General features: G+C 52.2%; 1 protein-coding gene across 2 annotated transcripts in view; it reads left to right on the top strand.

The window, feature by feature from the left end:
* Positions 1-942: 942 nt before the first annotated feature.
* Kiaa0930 (KIAA0930 ortholog) overlaps positions 943-16652 on the top strand; it is a 41609-nt gene continuing 25899 nt past the window's right edge. For both annotated transcript variants that reach the window (XM_038342987.2, XM_038342988.2), the window contains exon 1: positions 943-1094. In XM_038342987.2, the coding sequence (XP_038198915.1) occupies positions 1031-1094 (64 nt within the window). In that variant the 5' untranslated portion in view covers positions 943-1030. The remainder of the gene's footprint in view (positions 1095-16652) is intronic.

The raw sequence follows: 16652 nt of genomic DNA, 5'->3' as shown, positions 1-16652 counted from the left end.
CTGGACCTTGGCCTTCATCAGAATCACGTGTCAGCTGACCTCATCCACCTCTGGCCTCCATATACCTTCTCAGCACAGGCGCTAAGAAGATAGGGAACAACTCCCCAGCTCCCCCTCCTCCCCAGTGTACTGCCGAGGGAACTGAGGCCTCCCACCCTGCACCGTGGCCCCCAGGAGACCGACCACCTTTTGGAGGTGGCTACTTCTCGCTATGTTCTGGGAAGCAAGTTTCCAGCAGAACCTCGGTGGAAGGTTCGGAAAGAAATAAGCAAAGCTGGTGTGGTGGAGACAGAAGGGAGTGCACAGGGCGGTGACAAAGCGCAAAATCAGTGCGGTGTAGAGGGAGAGGCTCAGAGGCGTGACTCTACTGGAGGGAGGTCGGAGGCGGGGTGGGGCCGGGAGAAGGTGGGCTCAGGGTGGGGGAACACGGGCAGCTGGGAAGGTCTGGAGGCCAAGAAAGGTATGAGAATGGTGTGGGGTGGACATGACGCGACAGGTTGCAGCGAGGCCGCGGTGGGCGTTCGAAGTTGGCAGAAGCTGGCCGCAAGGAAGTAGGCGGGGCTAGGAGAGGGAGCAGGACCAGGGACCACTCACCGCCTTAGCCCGAGATTGGGGCGGGGTTTTGAGTATACGGGGCGTGTCGGAGGCGGTATAGGGGGCGTGACTGTATCAGGGGCGTGGCCTGGGCGGCGGCGGGCGCGCGCGCGGGCGGCGGCGGAGCGGAGCCTTGCAGTGCTGGGCTGTGCTCCGAGGTCGGCGGCGGCGGCGGTGGCGACGGCGACGCGCATAAAAGCGGATTGTGGCTTCACTGGTACTCGCGGCGGGCGGCGGCGGGGCGCGGGCGGCGGGGCGTGCCAGGGGCCCCCGCGGGCGCGGCGCGGGCGATGAGCCGGGGCCCGGCATGGCCTCCGCGCGGCCGCCGGGCCGGGCCTGTGCCTCGGCGTCCGCGCCCGCGGGGCTCCGGGCTGGGCCGGCCGCCTCCCGGGAGCCCGCGGACGGCGCCGAAGCGGAGGAGCGCTCGTTGCAGCACATGCTGCGCGCCATAGCGGAGGAGCGCGGTCGCCTCAACCTGCGCCGCGAGGTCTGCGGCCTGGGTGAGTGACAGTGCCGGGAGCGCGCGCGAATGTCCGCGCGTGTCCACCTCCGCGCGTCCCCTGGGCTGCCTGTCCTCCGTGCGTTCCCACGGCTCTGCGCTCTATCTCTTGGGACCCCAAGTCTCAGTCTCATTTCATTACCGCAGAACCCCGAGCCCCATGTCTTTGCGTCTCTGTCTCCCTCTGACCGTCAGGATGTCTATTCCAGTTCCTCCTTCCTCTTCGCGTTTCTGCTACTCCTCTGTCTTCTCCAGGAAGACCTGGGGGGCCCACTGCTGCTGCGGGGAGTGTGGGCGTGAGATTTCAGGAGGTCTTTAGTCCAGCGCATAAGACACTGTGCCCTGATCGCATTCCCAGCCCACATGGAGGGCCGTGTCTCCTGTTTGCTGTAGCCTTTGTCTTTCTGCACCCAAAGGCCCTCTTGTCCATTAGCTCTACCAGGGACCTGTTGGGCCTCTGCCCCTTGACCCCACCTACTTGGCACAGGAATCAGGGCCTGCTGAAGCCTCTCTGATTCTAGTCTAAGGAATCATTCATCTGCTGGCTGGGGTGGGGGGGGTGCCTCATTGTTTGAAAGGGCATGGGACTGTAGGTGTGGGTGGGGTCGTCTTGGGCGCGAGGTAATGCATTACTGATACATTTTTCCATACCCATGTAGAGGAGCCCCTTCCACTGTAGTCTCGGGCTTGTCATTTTCACTGTAAAAAGATCCCTCCCTTTTTCATGCAAGGAATGACTTCATTCCCTGTTGTCAGTGTCCCCTCACCCCAACTTCCCTCCCGGTGTAGGCTTGACTTAGTTTTTTTTTTTTTTTTTTTTTTTTGGTGGGGGAAGGGTGGAGATGTGGGGTGACAGCCTTCTAGATTGTATTAATGCCCCAAAGTGGAAGTACACCTTGACAAGGCCACAGAGTAGTAGGGACAGTGTAAAGCCTGGCACTCAAGGTCCCTTGGTAGGCCACGCCCTGGAGTCTTGATGAGGACAGGAAGTGGATTTCCATTCTTTTTTTGAAGCAGGGCCTGTTTAGCACCCGGCCTTCTCAGGCTGCAGGGTCTAACACAGCTCACCCTGAGTGGAGTTCTCTTATCAGGCAGGTACAGCCACCTGGGGTGTCTTCTGAGGTGGGGATGAATGAAAACGTGGCTTTTAGTGGTTTCTTCCAAAAGGTGTCCAGAGAATGGTTTGTAGCTGAAACGGAGTGCCCTTATTAATGGACTCAGTGTACGTGTATTTGAGCACCTACTGTGTGCCCGCCTGTCACGGGCAGCTGTCACTTGGCACAGAATGTATGGATTGGGGAGGGTCCGGGGGACCATCTGTTGCAAGCTCCTCAGCCCTATGACCTCTGCAGCTCCAGGGAGCCCTGTCACACTCCCCTCTGCACACACCTACCTCTCTTGTTCTTGACCTGAGGACATCATCACTCTTTCTCTACTCACCAGTGGACAGCCTGCAGGGTCATTCTCTAAGAGCAGTAAGCCCAGTGCCTCTCCTCACCCGGGAACTCCCCACATGCCAGGTGCTCTGTGCATGTCCTGTCAGGTCAGTTCAACCCTGACACAGTATCGCCTTTGGTAAGCAGGAATATAGTCTGTCACCCGTGAGGAGTCTTGTTCAGGGGCACCCAGGGAGGAAGTGGCACAGCTGGCTGACCACTGCCTAGTCTGACCCCAGAGCCTCCCCACATCCCGCTGTGCCTGTTAGCTCTTACAATGACCGGCACTTCCCCCACCCTTCAGTCCTCTCTCACCTTCCACTTCCTCCACTCTCTAGTGCTTTGAGGTTCTGGACGTCTGTGTGTGCTGCTTGGGATGGCTGCATGGGAAGCTGTTCCTACGCATTTGCCTGTCGTGCACTGCAAGTTCTCTTTTGAGTCTCAGCTCCCTGCTGTTGCCTGGAACCCATCCTCCATACCTACAGCCGTGTCCCCTCTGCCCTAGACGATTGGCACGACTGTGGCATTGTAATGATCTGTGTGGCTGTCCCTTCAGCAGTCAAGAGCCAGGAGGGCATTTCCCAGTCCTTATGTTGGTGCCTAACTTGGGGACACAGACAGAGCATGAGCCCAGTAAACATGTCGGGAACAAATGAAGCATTTCCCTGCTGTGTGTATGGCCAAGGAGAGCTGAGCCTCTACCTCTTAGAAGAGGCTGCTCTTTTCACATGAGAACTCTGATGTTCAGAGAGGAAGGGGCAAGCCTGATAGGGGCTTACATCCCAGTTGGGTTAGAGCCTTGCGTTAGGTACTTTCTGAGTTGCTGTGACGGAGTACCTAACAAAAACAACGTAGGGAAGGACTGGTTTGTTTTGGCTCAAGATTCAAGGATAGAGTTCATCGTGGCAGCAGGTGCTTGAGGTCCCTGGTCTGCACCGGAAGCAGAGAGAGATGGATAAATGCTGGCACCCAGCTCACGCTCTCCTTTCTGTTCAGTCCAGGACCCCAACCCATGAGTTAGGTCTGCCCGTATTCAAGGTGGCTTTCCCCACACGAATTAACCCAATGCAGATAATCCCTCGAAGACTTGCCCAGAAGCTTGTTTTTTAAGTGATTCTAGATCCTGTCAAGTCAATGGTGGATATTATCGATTAGAGGCCTGTTGCTTGGCCCATACGCTCAGAAGATAGGGACTCGGAACGCTGTCAGAGTCAACACCTGGCATGCAGTCAGTTGCCTGCTCAGCCTGTGGGTCGCAGTGCAGTTTTGTTTGGCTGTTTTGTTTCCGTTTTCTACCTCGGATTCCATCTCGTCATCCTCACTTTACCGCTGTGACAACCTGTTGGGTCTATTAATAAAGTTATTGGTGTTGGGAATTGAACCGAGAGCCTCATGCTTCATGCTAAAAGCATGCTTTATCACTGGGTGACACTCCCAGCCCATTCTAAATGAATCTAGGTGTTTACGTAAAGCTTGTTACTCAGAGCTATGCAGTATCCTCTCAGGCTGAAGTGTCCTCCTGAGGTGGTTCTGAGGTGTCCAGGGAGCCTCTGGGACAGCTATTGTCCTGTCTGAGTCAGTGTGTGTTTATGAGCTGGGATGAAGTTGCTGGCCCTACCTGCATAAGGATGGTCACTGGGCTCTCAGGATGAAAGGCACCTTGTAGCTACATACAAATCTGATTTTTTTTTTTAACTCTCTTCTATGATGGTCTCGGTCAAAGTAATTTTTTGAGCACTTGCTGTGTGCCAGGGATTGAGGCTGGTCCTTGCTTCACTGCAAGGACATGGTCTCTCGGGAGAGAGAAGAGAGCTGCATAGGTGATTGCTAGGTTAAGTAAAAACCCTGCTGCAAGCAGCCAAAGTTGTGGCTGCCCATACAAGATTTTGATGTTTACCTAGGAAACTCCTTATGGCTCCCAGAGAGCTCTGGTTTCCCTGAGTGGTTTGGTGCCCACGCATCTGATGCAGCCAGTTCAGAGGCCCACTGCTTCTCGTAGGGGTGGGGCTTCTCCTGGGCCCTGGGTGGCAACACAGGCAGGGTCCTTCGCAAGTAGGCAGTTTGCTTCCAGCCCTGGGTGGCAACACAGGCAGGGTCCTTCGCAAGTAGGCAGTTTGCTTCCAGCCAGTAGGAGTTCTTGGGGGGCTGGGGCCCACGTCTTGCTGCTTGCCTTTGTCTCTGTTTTGGCTGAGTACTTTTGGAGGCCTCATGCTCCCTATTGGGCTTCATTGCCCTGTAGACGGTGTAGGTGTCCTCCCCTGTCCGTAGTGCTGCAGGCCTGGGGGGGGGGGAGTGCTTTGTGTCCGTTCCTTCTGTTTATCCCTGAAGTGTGCCTAAGCGGTAGGTCTCATGGCACTGCCTGGAACACAGGTGTGGAGGGGTGGTATTGTGCCCTCAACCACAAGTGGCGAGATGTACCTGAGGTCAGGCTGTGCACAGAGCAGACCCCCCCCCCCCAAGATCTGTCCTCAGCATGCCAGTATGTCCTTGTGTCTGGCAGGTTGGCATATACAGCTGCTTGGCTGAGATGGACCAAGGAAAGAGTCATAGACACAAGAACTAAAGTCACTGGACTACCCAGGCGAGGGGTTTGTGAATGTTATTGGCCCCTGGGCTGACCTGAGTCTGGGTGGACCTGGACGGAGGCCGTTTGGGCTGTGAGAGTTGAGGCTGGAGCAGTGGTTGGGTTGAGAGTCTGATAATTTGGTACTTCCTCAGGACTGGCTTCTGGGAGCTTTGTAGGTGTGACTTTGGGCCTGGGCAGGTGTTACATATAGAACTCTGCACACACTGTGCCATAGGCCAGATGCTCTTGCACCCGTAGCATTTCCTATAGCATGGCTCTCCCATCACCCCCTTTTACAAGGCAAGGAAGCTGCACTTCAGAGGGGATGGGCTATCCTGAGGTCACAGAGCTGGGAGGCCTGGCCAACTCCAGCTGAGACCAGTGAGAGGCAACCTGGAGAAGGTTCAGGAAAGAGAAGGAGGAGCTGCTGCCTTCAGGGAGGCAATACTCTCACGTGTGCCCGGTGCCTGGGATCACCTTTTGAATTGGGGCGGGCCTTGTGCAACCCAAGCTGACCTGGCATTTTTCTAGGCAGCTATAGCTGGGTTTAAGTGGTGGCTGGGGATTCTGTGGGAGGTATGGCTGGAAGGGAAGAGGACTATGGGACCCTAGCCAAGCACTACCTCTATGTCCTGACTTTGAACAAGGAGACAGGCTCTGTGGAGACTTTGGAATTACATAGAAAAGCAGCAGGTAGAAAATGAACCATGGTATGACGGCCCAGCATGCACTCTGGTGGACCAGCCCAGGCTGAGCAGATGCCCGGGGTAAGGGCGTCTGTTGGGATGTCTGCCCATTGGATTGCTAAGAAAGGGAAGGTAGTCCCAAGAATGGGGGTGGGCTAGTGAGCTCTGAGGGCAAAGCCTCTGAAGAGACAGCTTCTTGTTCCAAGGTTCAGGCTGCGTTGCAGTCACTGGGCAAGTCTCTCTTGGGATGGCAGCCCTTCAACCTGATGGCCGCTAACTGGTTGTGGACCAGCATGGTGGAAGACGTGTGTCTGTGCAGGGTGGTAGCAATACTGTTTTCAGTTCCTGGGCCTATTTCAGGCCTGTGATTCCGCCTTCTGTTAGTCCTAGGACTGGAGCAACGTTGAGGCATTGGTGAAGTGGAAACCCTGTGTCCTCGAGGGCACCTGAGGACTCTGGGCTTTGGGCTCTAAAGATACCATGGTCACAGCTGCAGGGTCATCTGCAGCCAGCCTTCTCGGCATCGCTGGGCCTGGGTGGCAGTACTGTGCTGCCCTGCTCTGTGGCTTGGCTGAGTCATTTCCCACCCTCGGGCTTCTGATGCAGAGGCTCCCTCCTCCTTCACTGAGCTGGGAAAGCTCTTGAGTATCAGCTGAGCCAGGAGTCCACTGAGGAGAAGCTAGCTCCATGGGACGCTTCTTAAAATGCATGCTCCAAGTCACCAAACAATCTAGCCAATTAAAAAGAGTTAATTTGCTGGTATGTTAGCACATGCCTTTAATCCCAGCACTCAGGAGGCAGAGGCAGGTTGGTCTCTTGTGAGTTTCAGACCAGCCAGTGATATATAGTGATTGATACTCTAACAAAATAAAATATTTTTTAAAAGATAAGCAAAATTTCTGGATACAGTGGTATGCAGCTGTATTCCCCAAACCCTGAAGAATCACTTTGACTTTGAGGCCTGTCCAGTTTACACAGTGTGTTTTGAGTTAGCCTGGGCTGCTTATGAGACCCAGTCTCAAAACTGTGTAAACATCAAACATTTTAAATTAAAAAAACCCCAGAAGCTAGAGAAAATGGCTCAGCAGCTAAGAGCACTGACTAGTCTTCCAGAGGTCCTGAGTTCAATCCCCAGCACCCACATAGTGGCTCACAACCTTCCATAATGAGATCTGGTACCTTCTGACCTGCAGGCATACGTACAGGTAGAACACTGTATATAAATAAATAAATAAATAAATCTTTAAAAATTTTAAAAACTCAGCAATAGTTGAGTGGCTGTGACATAATTTATCTAATTGGTTTTAACTCATTAGTATTTTAGCTCAGCTTCATAAATAGGTTTCTATATTGGCCTAGAGTCTGACCTCCAAGGGTTGGGCGAGGGCCATTGCTAGAGGACAGATGCTCACCAAACTCACAGGAAAACTTTTTAAACATTGGCACCAAACAGAAAGGAAGGGGAACTGAAGTAGGGCGTAGTAGTGCGTGCAAGGAACCTGGGAAGCCACATTGAGAGATCGTGTGTGCAAGGAGCCGAGAAAGGAGTGTACTGAGAGATGGTGTGTGCAAGGAGCCGAGGAAGGAGTATACTGAGAGATCGTGTGTGCAAGGAGCTGAGGAAGGAGTATACTGAGAGATTGTGTGTGCAAGGAGCTGAGGAAGGAGTGTACTGAGAGATGGTGTGTGCAAGGAGCCGAGGAAGGAGTGTACTGAGAGATCGTGTGTGCAAGGAGCTGAGGAAGGAGTATACTGAGAGATTGTGTGTGCAAGGAGCTGAGGAAGGAGTGTACTGAGAGATCGTGTGTGCAAGGAGCTGAGGAAGGAGTGTACTGAGATTGTGTGTGCAAGGAGCTGAGGAACGAGTGTACTGAGATTGTGTGTGCAAGGAGCTGAGGAAGGAGTGTACTGAGAGATGGTGTGTGCAAGGAGCTGAGGAAGGAGTGTACTGAGAGATGGTGTGTGCAAGGAGCTGAGGAAGGAGTGTATTGAGATTGTGTGTGCAAGGAGCTCAGGAAGGAGTGTACTGAGAGATGGTGTGTGCAAGGAGCTGAGGAAGGAGTGTACTGAGAGATGGTGTGTGCAAGGAGCTGAGGAAGGAGTGTACTGAGATCGTGTGTGCAAGGAGCTGAGGAAGCAGTGGCACCAGATGAGGTTTGCAGCCAGGCACCCTGTTGATCTGCTAGTCTCCAGTCTGTTCCCTTGAGAGAACTTTGCCTCTGATCTCTGGATTGTCCTGTTTCTGGGGGCTCAGAGCCCTTTGTTCCCAGCTAAGGATGTTGAGCCCTGGGAGCCGGGCCTGTGATCACAGCCCCGTCTGGCTCCCCATGACACCTGCATGTCCACTTGACCCCCTCCCACACTGCATGCCCCACCAGTACCCAGCAGCACCTGCCCCTCCCTTCTACTCCTGGTTACACTTACACCCCAGCTGGGCCTGCTAAGTGGGCGGCCTTGTAAGACATGTCTCTTTCCATCCTCGTAACTCCCGGAGAAATAAGAACAGATTCCACATTCTGTAGAAAAACTAACAGAAAAAAAAAAAATTGGAGCCCAGAAGCCAGGAGGCAGTGGCTCATGCCTTTAATCCCAGCACTCAGATCTTTTTGTAATAAGCACTTTCCTAGCTGAGCCATCTCCTCAGCTCCAAAGCCTCTCACCTGGCAAGGGATGAGACAAACCCCCAGTTGGCTTATTCATTTATATGAGAAAGGGTTGTGGTATATATGGAGAGCCGCTGCCCTTGATCTCATGGCAAGCCGCCCACCTCATCCTGCCCAGGACTGGGATTACAGGTGTGAGCCACCACACATGGCCTTGATGCCGTCAAATACTATTTAATGCTGCTGCCAAGTGACTAGCGTCCACCTGAAGCGGGTGTGTGTGTGTGTGTGTGTGTGTGTGTGTGTGTGCTGGGTGATGGTGCTGTTCCTGTCTGTGGAAACCTGAGTGTTTGGGTGGGATTTGAATGCTGACAATACTTTCCACACTTGGGATGAAAGGCGACCCCAAAGCTATCTCCTCTCAACAGCTGGGATTGCCTATAGACTCAGAGAGAAGCCTGATCTTCACCAGGGGCTCTCACCTCCACACTCACCTCTCCTTACTGCTGAGGCGCTGTTCCTGTAGTGGATGGCACAGAAATTCAGTGATAGACAGTGTAGTTGAGGTGGCTTTGGGCTGGACTTGTGTCTTCTAGATCTTTCTAAAGCTTTGCTTCATAGGTACCTTTGCAGCAAGAGCCATAAGAGACCTTTGTGCTTGAGAGAGTCTCACCTTCTTGCAGTTCCTGTCTGTCCAGCCCATGTCCTTTTGTCCATTTGTTTTTAGACAGGCTCATAATGTAGCCCAGGCTCATCTCAAACTCACTCTGTTGCTGAGGATGACTTTGAATGTATGGCCCTTCTCTACTTCCCGAGGGCTAGGATTACAGCTGTGACCCACCACACTTGTGCTGCCAGGATGGAACCCAAGGCTTTGCGAACACTAAGCACAACACTCTACATATGGAGCCATATCCCCTCTCCAGTGCACGTCTGTGTGTGCGGCTGTCACTGTCGTCTGAGTTGTGCAGCTCACAGTTTTCTGAAGCCAGCGTGCAGAGCTAAACCATGATCCACCTCGCCGCCAAGAGCATGGAGCTTACTGGAAAGGAGAGGCCTGAGCAGGAGGGCAGAGCGTGAGCTTTCACACCTGTGGATTTTCCACTGCTCTGTGGATAGATGAATTGATGTCCGGACAGTGGCCTCTTGGCCTTGGGAAGTGGTGGAGTGTGGAAACTGAGGGAAATTCCGTCCACACAGCCATGGAGAAGTCCTCCATGCTAGGTGAGACTTCTCAGTGGTGCGCTTACTTTGGGGTCACCTACTCTTTGTAAGTAAAGCCAGGTTAACTCATTGGTCCCCAAGCTGGACTTCGGTGAATTGTCCTGTCTTTGCCTTGGGACCTATAAGGAAGGGAGGGGTAGAAGTGTGTTTCCTCTCCCATGGGGAGAGTTCTCATAGCACCCTCAGTATGTCCTAGGCCACAAGCCCAGAGATGGCCTTCCTTGTCCCATATTCACTGGGCAGTGCCAACTTCGGTGGTGGTGCTGAGCCATCACCCTCCATCTGTGTGGCCCATAGTAACCACCTGTTTATCACTTCTGCTGGTCACACCTTTAATGACTTCTTGATGCTCTTAGTGCTTAGTCCTCTCTGTTTCTCTTGATAACTCAGGAGGTTCCAGGACTCCTTCACTTTGCTCTGCCTGGAATTGTCTTCCTGCCCTCTCCTGGGACTGTAGGAACTTGCCTCCACTCCCTCCTCCTGTTCCTGTTTTGCTCCCAAAGGAAGTGCCTAGATGACTGTGAAGTCAGGATGGCGCAGGGCTGGTTAGCACTTGGGGTCTTCCCAGGCCTGGAGGTGCACTGAGCCCTGTTTTGTGTGCTGCCACCAGGCTCCTCCCCACCTGTGCCCCTTCCAGTACCATGTCAGCTCTTCTGTGTACCTTCTTGGGCCAGCTCAGTGGACAGTGCCCGAGTCACCCCCCCCAGGAGCTCAGGGAGGGGTGTGGAGCTGTATCTGGTGTTGGGTTGATGGAAGAGGCCTCTTGAGTGGAGAGGGTGTCAGGTCTTGGGGAGCAGGCCTTTGACGGGGGCTTCTTCCTGAGCAGAGCCACAGTGGGAAAAGAGATTTCTTTGATTAAGGGTGGGTTGGGTTTTGGGTGCCTACCTTCAGGGAATGCGGGGTAAGCTACACTAGCCTCAGGGCATCTCAGAGATGGTCTGTGGGGACAGGGCGTAGTTCCTTCCCATCAACCCTTGGTTTCCTCTTTTTTTTAATATTTATTTATTATGTATACAATATTCTGTCTGTGTGTATGTCTACAGACCTGGAATTGAACTCAGGACCTTTGGAAGGCAATGCTCTTAACCACTGAGCCATCTCTCCAGCCCTCTTGGTTTCCTCTTAAGTGAATGAGGAACCAGTCACAACTGCCCCTTGAAGTTCTGAGAAATATGCTTAAAGCCTGTTATTCTCTCTCTCTCTCTCTCTCTCTCTCTCTCTCTCTCTCTCTCTCTCTCTCTCTCTCTCTCTCTCTCTCGTTGTTTTTTGTTTTTTGTTTTTTTGAGACAGGGTTTCTCTGTATTCCTGACTGTCCTGAAACACTTTGTAGACCAGATTGACCTCAACCTCAAACTCAGATCCTGTTGTCTCTTCTTTCTCTGGGATTAAAGGTATCTGCCACCACTGCCAGGATATCCTGTTATGTTCTTTTGTTTTGTTTGTTTTATCAAGATAGGGTTTCTTTGTGTAGCTTTAGAATCTGTCCTGGAACTCCTCTGTAGATCAAGCTGCCCTCGAACTCACAGAGATACATCTCCTCTGCCTCCCAAGTGCTGGGATTAAAGGTGTGTGCCGCCTGGTTTACCTGTTATGCTCTTAAGGACTGCTAAGAACCTCACTGTGGGCCAGCAGGGCCATTGCTTAAGGCCATCAGTACGACCATGTGTGTGCTTGGGTTCCGGAACAGCAGACATGAAGGAAGAAAGACAAGGAAGAGGTGCAATTCAGTCCTTGGTGTCTTACCATCCTATGAGAGCAGGAACTCCACATTTGGAGCCTCAGACAGAGTCCCGGTTGCCTTGCTAGGGCTGCTGACTCAGGAGATCCAGATTCTGCCAGTCAGGGAGGTGGGGCTGGGATTCCAGAGTACTCCTGCCCCCTCCCCCCAGCTCTCCTGGGAGTCCTCTCCCGGCAGGGAACCTGGTGGGATGAATCAGCCTCAGCTGGTGCTGCAGCTGTGCTCAGCTGAGGTCACCCTCTTTCGCAGGGCTCTGTCAAGGGGAGCCCCGCACCCAGGAGAGTGCTCTGAGCCGCAGAGCTTTCGGCGACCTGCAGTGTTCCCTTTCTGTAGGGAGTGCCACCCCTGCTGGCACACGGAGCCAGTGAGACTTAGGGGGATTGAGGCGTTTGCTCAGGCACTCCCAGTAGCAGTAGGCAGGAACCTAAATCTCCTGGATTTGAGGCTTGTCTGTGCTCGTACTTGGACCCAGCTGTATCAGAGGCTGCCCCTTGGTGCTCTGTTCTTTCCTGGACGACCCTGTCCTGATTGGCATGTGAGGAGGCACCCAGACCCTGGTTTCCAGAGGGTGGGTAGTCGCAGAAGTGAGAGCAGAAGAGGGAACTGAAAGAGAGCTGGTGATGAAGTGGGCCATTCCAGGAGGAGGAAGTAGCTCTGTGTGGAGCGAGGGATCACCTGGCAGTGGGAAAGGTGTGTTTCGGTTTGTTTTGCTCCCGAAGGGAGTGCGTAGATGACTGTGAGGTCAGGGGAAGACTCAGGGCTGGTTAGCACTTGGGGTCTTCCCAGGCCTGGAGGTGCACTGAGCCCTGTTCTGTGTACCGGTCTTTTATCTGAGCACATGGGAAAAGCTTAGCGCTCTTGGGCACACCCGGGCCCCGCAGAGCCTGCAGCCAGCTGGTGCCGGGCCCAGTGTAGACAGGGTGCAGCTGCATGGATGGAGCTAGGGTGCCTGGATCTTGACTGGCGCCTGGCACAGACCACACGGTGAAGAAATAAGTGAATAGTGAGGCCGAAGTTCCTAGCCTGGGTGCTGACCTCTGCACGGGTCAGGGAGAGTCTGGGGAGTGTGGGCTCTGGTGTCTGAGGCCTGGGACTCAACTCCTGCCCTGTAGTGCATGAGTGGAAGGAAATCAGAGGAGGGGAATAGTGACCTACTGTGGAAAAAGAGCCTCCAGCCTGGAGAGATGGAGGTGCTAGGTGGTTATCTCAGGAGGCTCACAGTTCCCATTGGGTCCGAGCACCCTGGGAAGTGTTATAGAACTAGTTTTCCACGCAGAGATGAAGGCCACCATAATGGTGACCCCAGAGGTGGGGATTTGCATTTGGAGACCTCTCAGTTGATGAGATGTGCCAGGGAATATCACAGCAGTCTGGAGGCAGGCTGTGGGTGGTGATGTGGCAGTTGCTCTGCTGTGCTGGTCACATGGGTGGTTCTATGGCATTGCTGCTGCAGAGGGAGCATAAAGGATGGCTTTGTGACTGGAATCTTTCAGGCTGCCCCAGAGGAAGCTCACATGCTCCTTAGCAAGGAGAAGGCTGCAGAGTGCATGACCTTGCTAGGCGGCTTGGAAGTCAGCACCTAGTTTCCTGACTGTGAAGTGGGTTCTGAGGATTTTCATTGTGTTCTTGCGGATGGTGGTTTTGGGGTGTGTGTGTGTGGTGTATTTGCCTTAGTGTCTCTGAGTATGCACCATGTGTTCATGTGTTTGACATCACATTTGCTGGCCGCCTACCTCTGTCTAGCCAGGTGCAAGGACCCTCACAGGTGGGAAGTGAGAAATCACTGTGACAAGGCGGGAAGGGGCCTAAGGGGTGGCCTTGAAAGCAGATGTCTATGGGCAGTGGTCTGATCCTGCCACAAAGCTGCTGTGGCATGCGTGACTGGTGACTCAGGCCTTGTGCCTCAGTTTCCCATCGTGTGAATGAAGATCCGATCAGAATGGGCACTCAAAAAGTGATCCAGCCCCAGGGTGTAGATAGCAAGTCTAGAAAGGAATAGCCAGTCAGAGGCACCCTGGCGTGGAGATGAGTGTGCAGATGGACCCAGGAGCTGAGCACGAGCTGCTGTCACAGGGAGGTGTGGCCTCTGAGGAGGTATTTGATCAGGGAACTGGGTCAAAGCTGGCTGCTGCATCTAGGGAATGCAGGGCAGATCTGTGGGTGCTGTCTGGAGAGTGTAGCTCATGTGGTAAGGGAGCCTGGACTTCCTGAAGAAGATACCCGACCAGCTCAGCCTGATTTGACCATCCACATCACCCACACCCCCCACTTCCCTTGGGATTGCTCACATGGGACCTGAATGACCAGTTCTTCATCCAGGGCCTCGTCAGGGCAGCCTGGCCTCCTAGGACAGCTTTGTGCTTTGTGTCCCAGTGAGGAAGGGCCCTCAACACCCAGGCACAAGATGATAAAAGGCCTATTGAGGCCACAGAAGCCTATTCATCCTGTCCAGAGGACTAAGGGTCACCCTTTGGACTCTTGTCAAAGAAAGTTGACTTCCTGGCCTCTGCTCTTGGGAGGCATCCAGAACCCAGTAGAAGCCACTGCTACTCTGGTATGCTCTCGGGAGGACCTGTCCATGCAACCCATGGTGTGATTGGGTCCAGACCAGAAGCTAGCATGCACGTGCCACAGCAGAGAGATACCATCCCAGCGCCCCATCCCTTGTCAGACTGTTCAGAGGTTTATCCTTGAAGGGTCAGCACTGACTGGCAGCCAGAGTGCCTGAGGTCGGCTCCTCCAGCTCCAGTTCCTAGCTAGGCTGGGCTTCTGGGCTTTTCCTGTTCTCCCTTGGCCCAGGTTTCCCTGCAATGACCTTGAATGCTGCTCCAATCACTGCTATTCCCTCTTTGCCTTCTGATCTTATAGTTTCCACTGAGCCCCCAGCTGAACTCCCCTCAGTGGGCCAGGGCGCATACCCTGTATCCAGCCCTTGCTCCTTGCCTGGCTGTGGGCTCCATCTGCTAACGGCCTGATCAGGGGGCACTTGGGATGCTCCACACTCAGCAGTGATAGGTGCTGGGTGGGTGCTGGGTTCTTAGTCCAGCTGGAGCTAACTGTGCTCCTGAGTAGCCTCTTCTTGCTGCAGCATTCCTGTCTGTTTAAGGCAAAAAACAAAACACCTGCCAATGGAACTGTGAGATGGGAGGGAAGTTTAGCATGGTGCCTGGCATTCAGGAAGCCTTAATGTGTTTCTAAACCTGGGACAGAAAACCGGGAAACAGGAAGGAACCACAGCTCCATGGCTCCAGAGTCACTCTGGACATTTGGATACGTTCTTTCAGTCTTTGTAGGCATTTAAAAGCAAAGCAAAACAAAACATGTTCTCATAAGTATTTATATATGTCCACTTTCTGTGTTCTGTCCCCCTCTCTTGATGTAAGTAATTTACTAGTCGTTAAGTTGTATTACAATCTGGCGTTTGCTAACTATAGCTGCTGAAAATGTCTTGGTTCCTTTTTATTTGTGTGTGTGTGCCCGTGCTTTGGGTTGTTTTTATTTATTTATTTATTTTGTGTGTATGTGCCTTGGTTTCTTTTTATTTTTGATTGTGTGTGTGTATTGTGTATTGGGTAGAAGCCTAAGGTTGACAATGGGTATCTTCCACAGTTTCCCTCCACTCCATTTTTTTTTTTTTTTTTCGAGACAGGGTTTCTCTGCAGCTTTAGAGCCTGTCCTGGAACTAGCTCTTGTAGACCAGGCTGGTCTCGAACTCACAGAGATCCGCCTGCCTCTGCCTCCTGAGTGCTGGGATTAAAGGCGTGCGCCACCACCGCCCGGCTCCACTCCATTTTTTGAGACAGAGTCTCTTACTAAATCTTGGGCTCGCTGATCTGGCCAGACTAGCTGGCTGGCTAGCAAGCCCTGGGGATTAGCCTGTCTCTCATCCCTGTGCTGGCATCTCATATGCACATGGGTTCTGGGGAGTTGTCAGACTTTTGTGGCAATCACTTCACTGGGCTATCTCCAGAATCCCTGTTTTGGTTCCTTTTGTTTGTTTTCTGAGTTAGGGGGTCTTACTGAGCAGACAAGGCTGACCTCCACTTCTCAGTTCCCCTGCCTCACTCAGTCTCCTGAGTGTTGGGATCATATGTGGGCATCATGTCCAGCTATTTTTGGTTATTTTTTCAGTAGATCAACTTAAGATACAAAATTCAAAATATATAAGACAATTCTTTTTTATTGTTTTTTTACTGAGTTATATTTTTTCTCTGCTCCCCTCCCTTCCTCCCCCCTTCCCTTCTACCCTTTCCCATTATCCCCACGCTCCAAATTTACTCAGGAGATCTTGTCTTTTTCTGCTTCCCATGTAGATTGGATCCATATATGTCTCTCTTAGGGTCCTCTTTCTTGTCTAGGTTCTCTGGAGTTGTGAATTGAAGGCTGGTGTTTCTTTGCTTTATGTCTAAAAGTCACTTATGAGTGAGTACATAGGATATTTGTCTTCCTGGGTCTGGGTTACCTCACTCAATATAGTATTTTCTAGATCCATCCATTTGCCTGAAAATTTTAAGATGTCATTTTTTTCTGCTGTGTATTATTCCACTGTGTAAATGTACCATATTTTCTTTATCCATTCTTCAGTTGAGGGGCGTTTAGGTTGTTTCCTGGGTCTGGCTATGACAATGCTGCTGTGAACATAGTTGAACACATGTCCTTGTAGTATGACTGAGCATCCTTTGGGTATATACCCAAAAGTGGTCTTGAGGTAGGTTGTTTCCTAATTTTCTGAGAAATCGCTATACTAATATCCAAAGGGGTTGTATCAGTTTGTACTCCCACCAGCAATGCAGAAGTGTTCCCTTTACCCCACATCCTCCCCAGCATAAGTTGTCATCAGTGTTTTTGATCTTGGCCATTCTTACAGGTGTAAGATGGAATCTCAGAGTTGTTTTGATTTGCATTTCTCTGATGACTAAGGATGTTGAGCATTTCCTTATGTATCTTTCAGCCATTTTAAATTTGTCTTTGAGAGTTCTCTGTTTAGATTAGTACCCCATTTTTTTTATTGGATTATTTGTTCTTTTGATGCCAGTTTCTTTTTTTTTTAATTTTTTTAACATTTATTTATTTATTATGTATACAATATTCTGTCTGTATGCTTGAAGGCCAGAAGAGGGCACCAGACCTCATTACAGATGGCTGTAAGCCACCATGTGGTTGCTGGGAATTGAACTCAGGACCTTTGGAAGAGCAGGCAATGCTCTTAACCGCTGAGCCATCTCTCCAGCCCCCATGATGACCAGTTTCTTGAGTTCTTTGTATATTTTGGAGATCAGTCCTCTGTCCGATGTGGGGTTGGTGAA

Source organism: Arvicola amphibius, chromosome 9, assembly GCF_903992535.2.
Source record: "Arvicola amphibius chromosome 9, mArvAmp1.2, whole genome shotgun sequence".
NCBI classification, from domain to species: domain Eukaryota; kingdom Metazoa; phylum Chordata; class Mammalia; order Rodentia; family Cricetidae; genus Arvicola; species Arvicola amphibius.
Note: the sequence above shows the minus strand (reverse complement) of the source record. Positions and strands in the feature narration are given on the sequence as shown.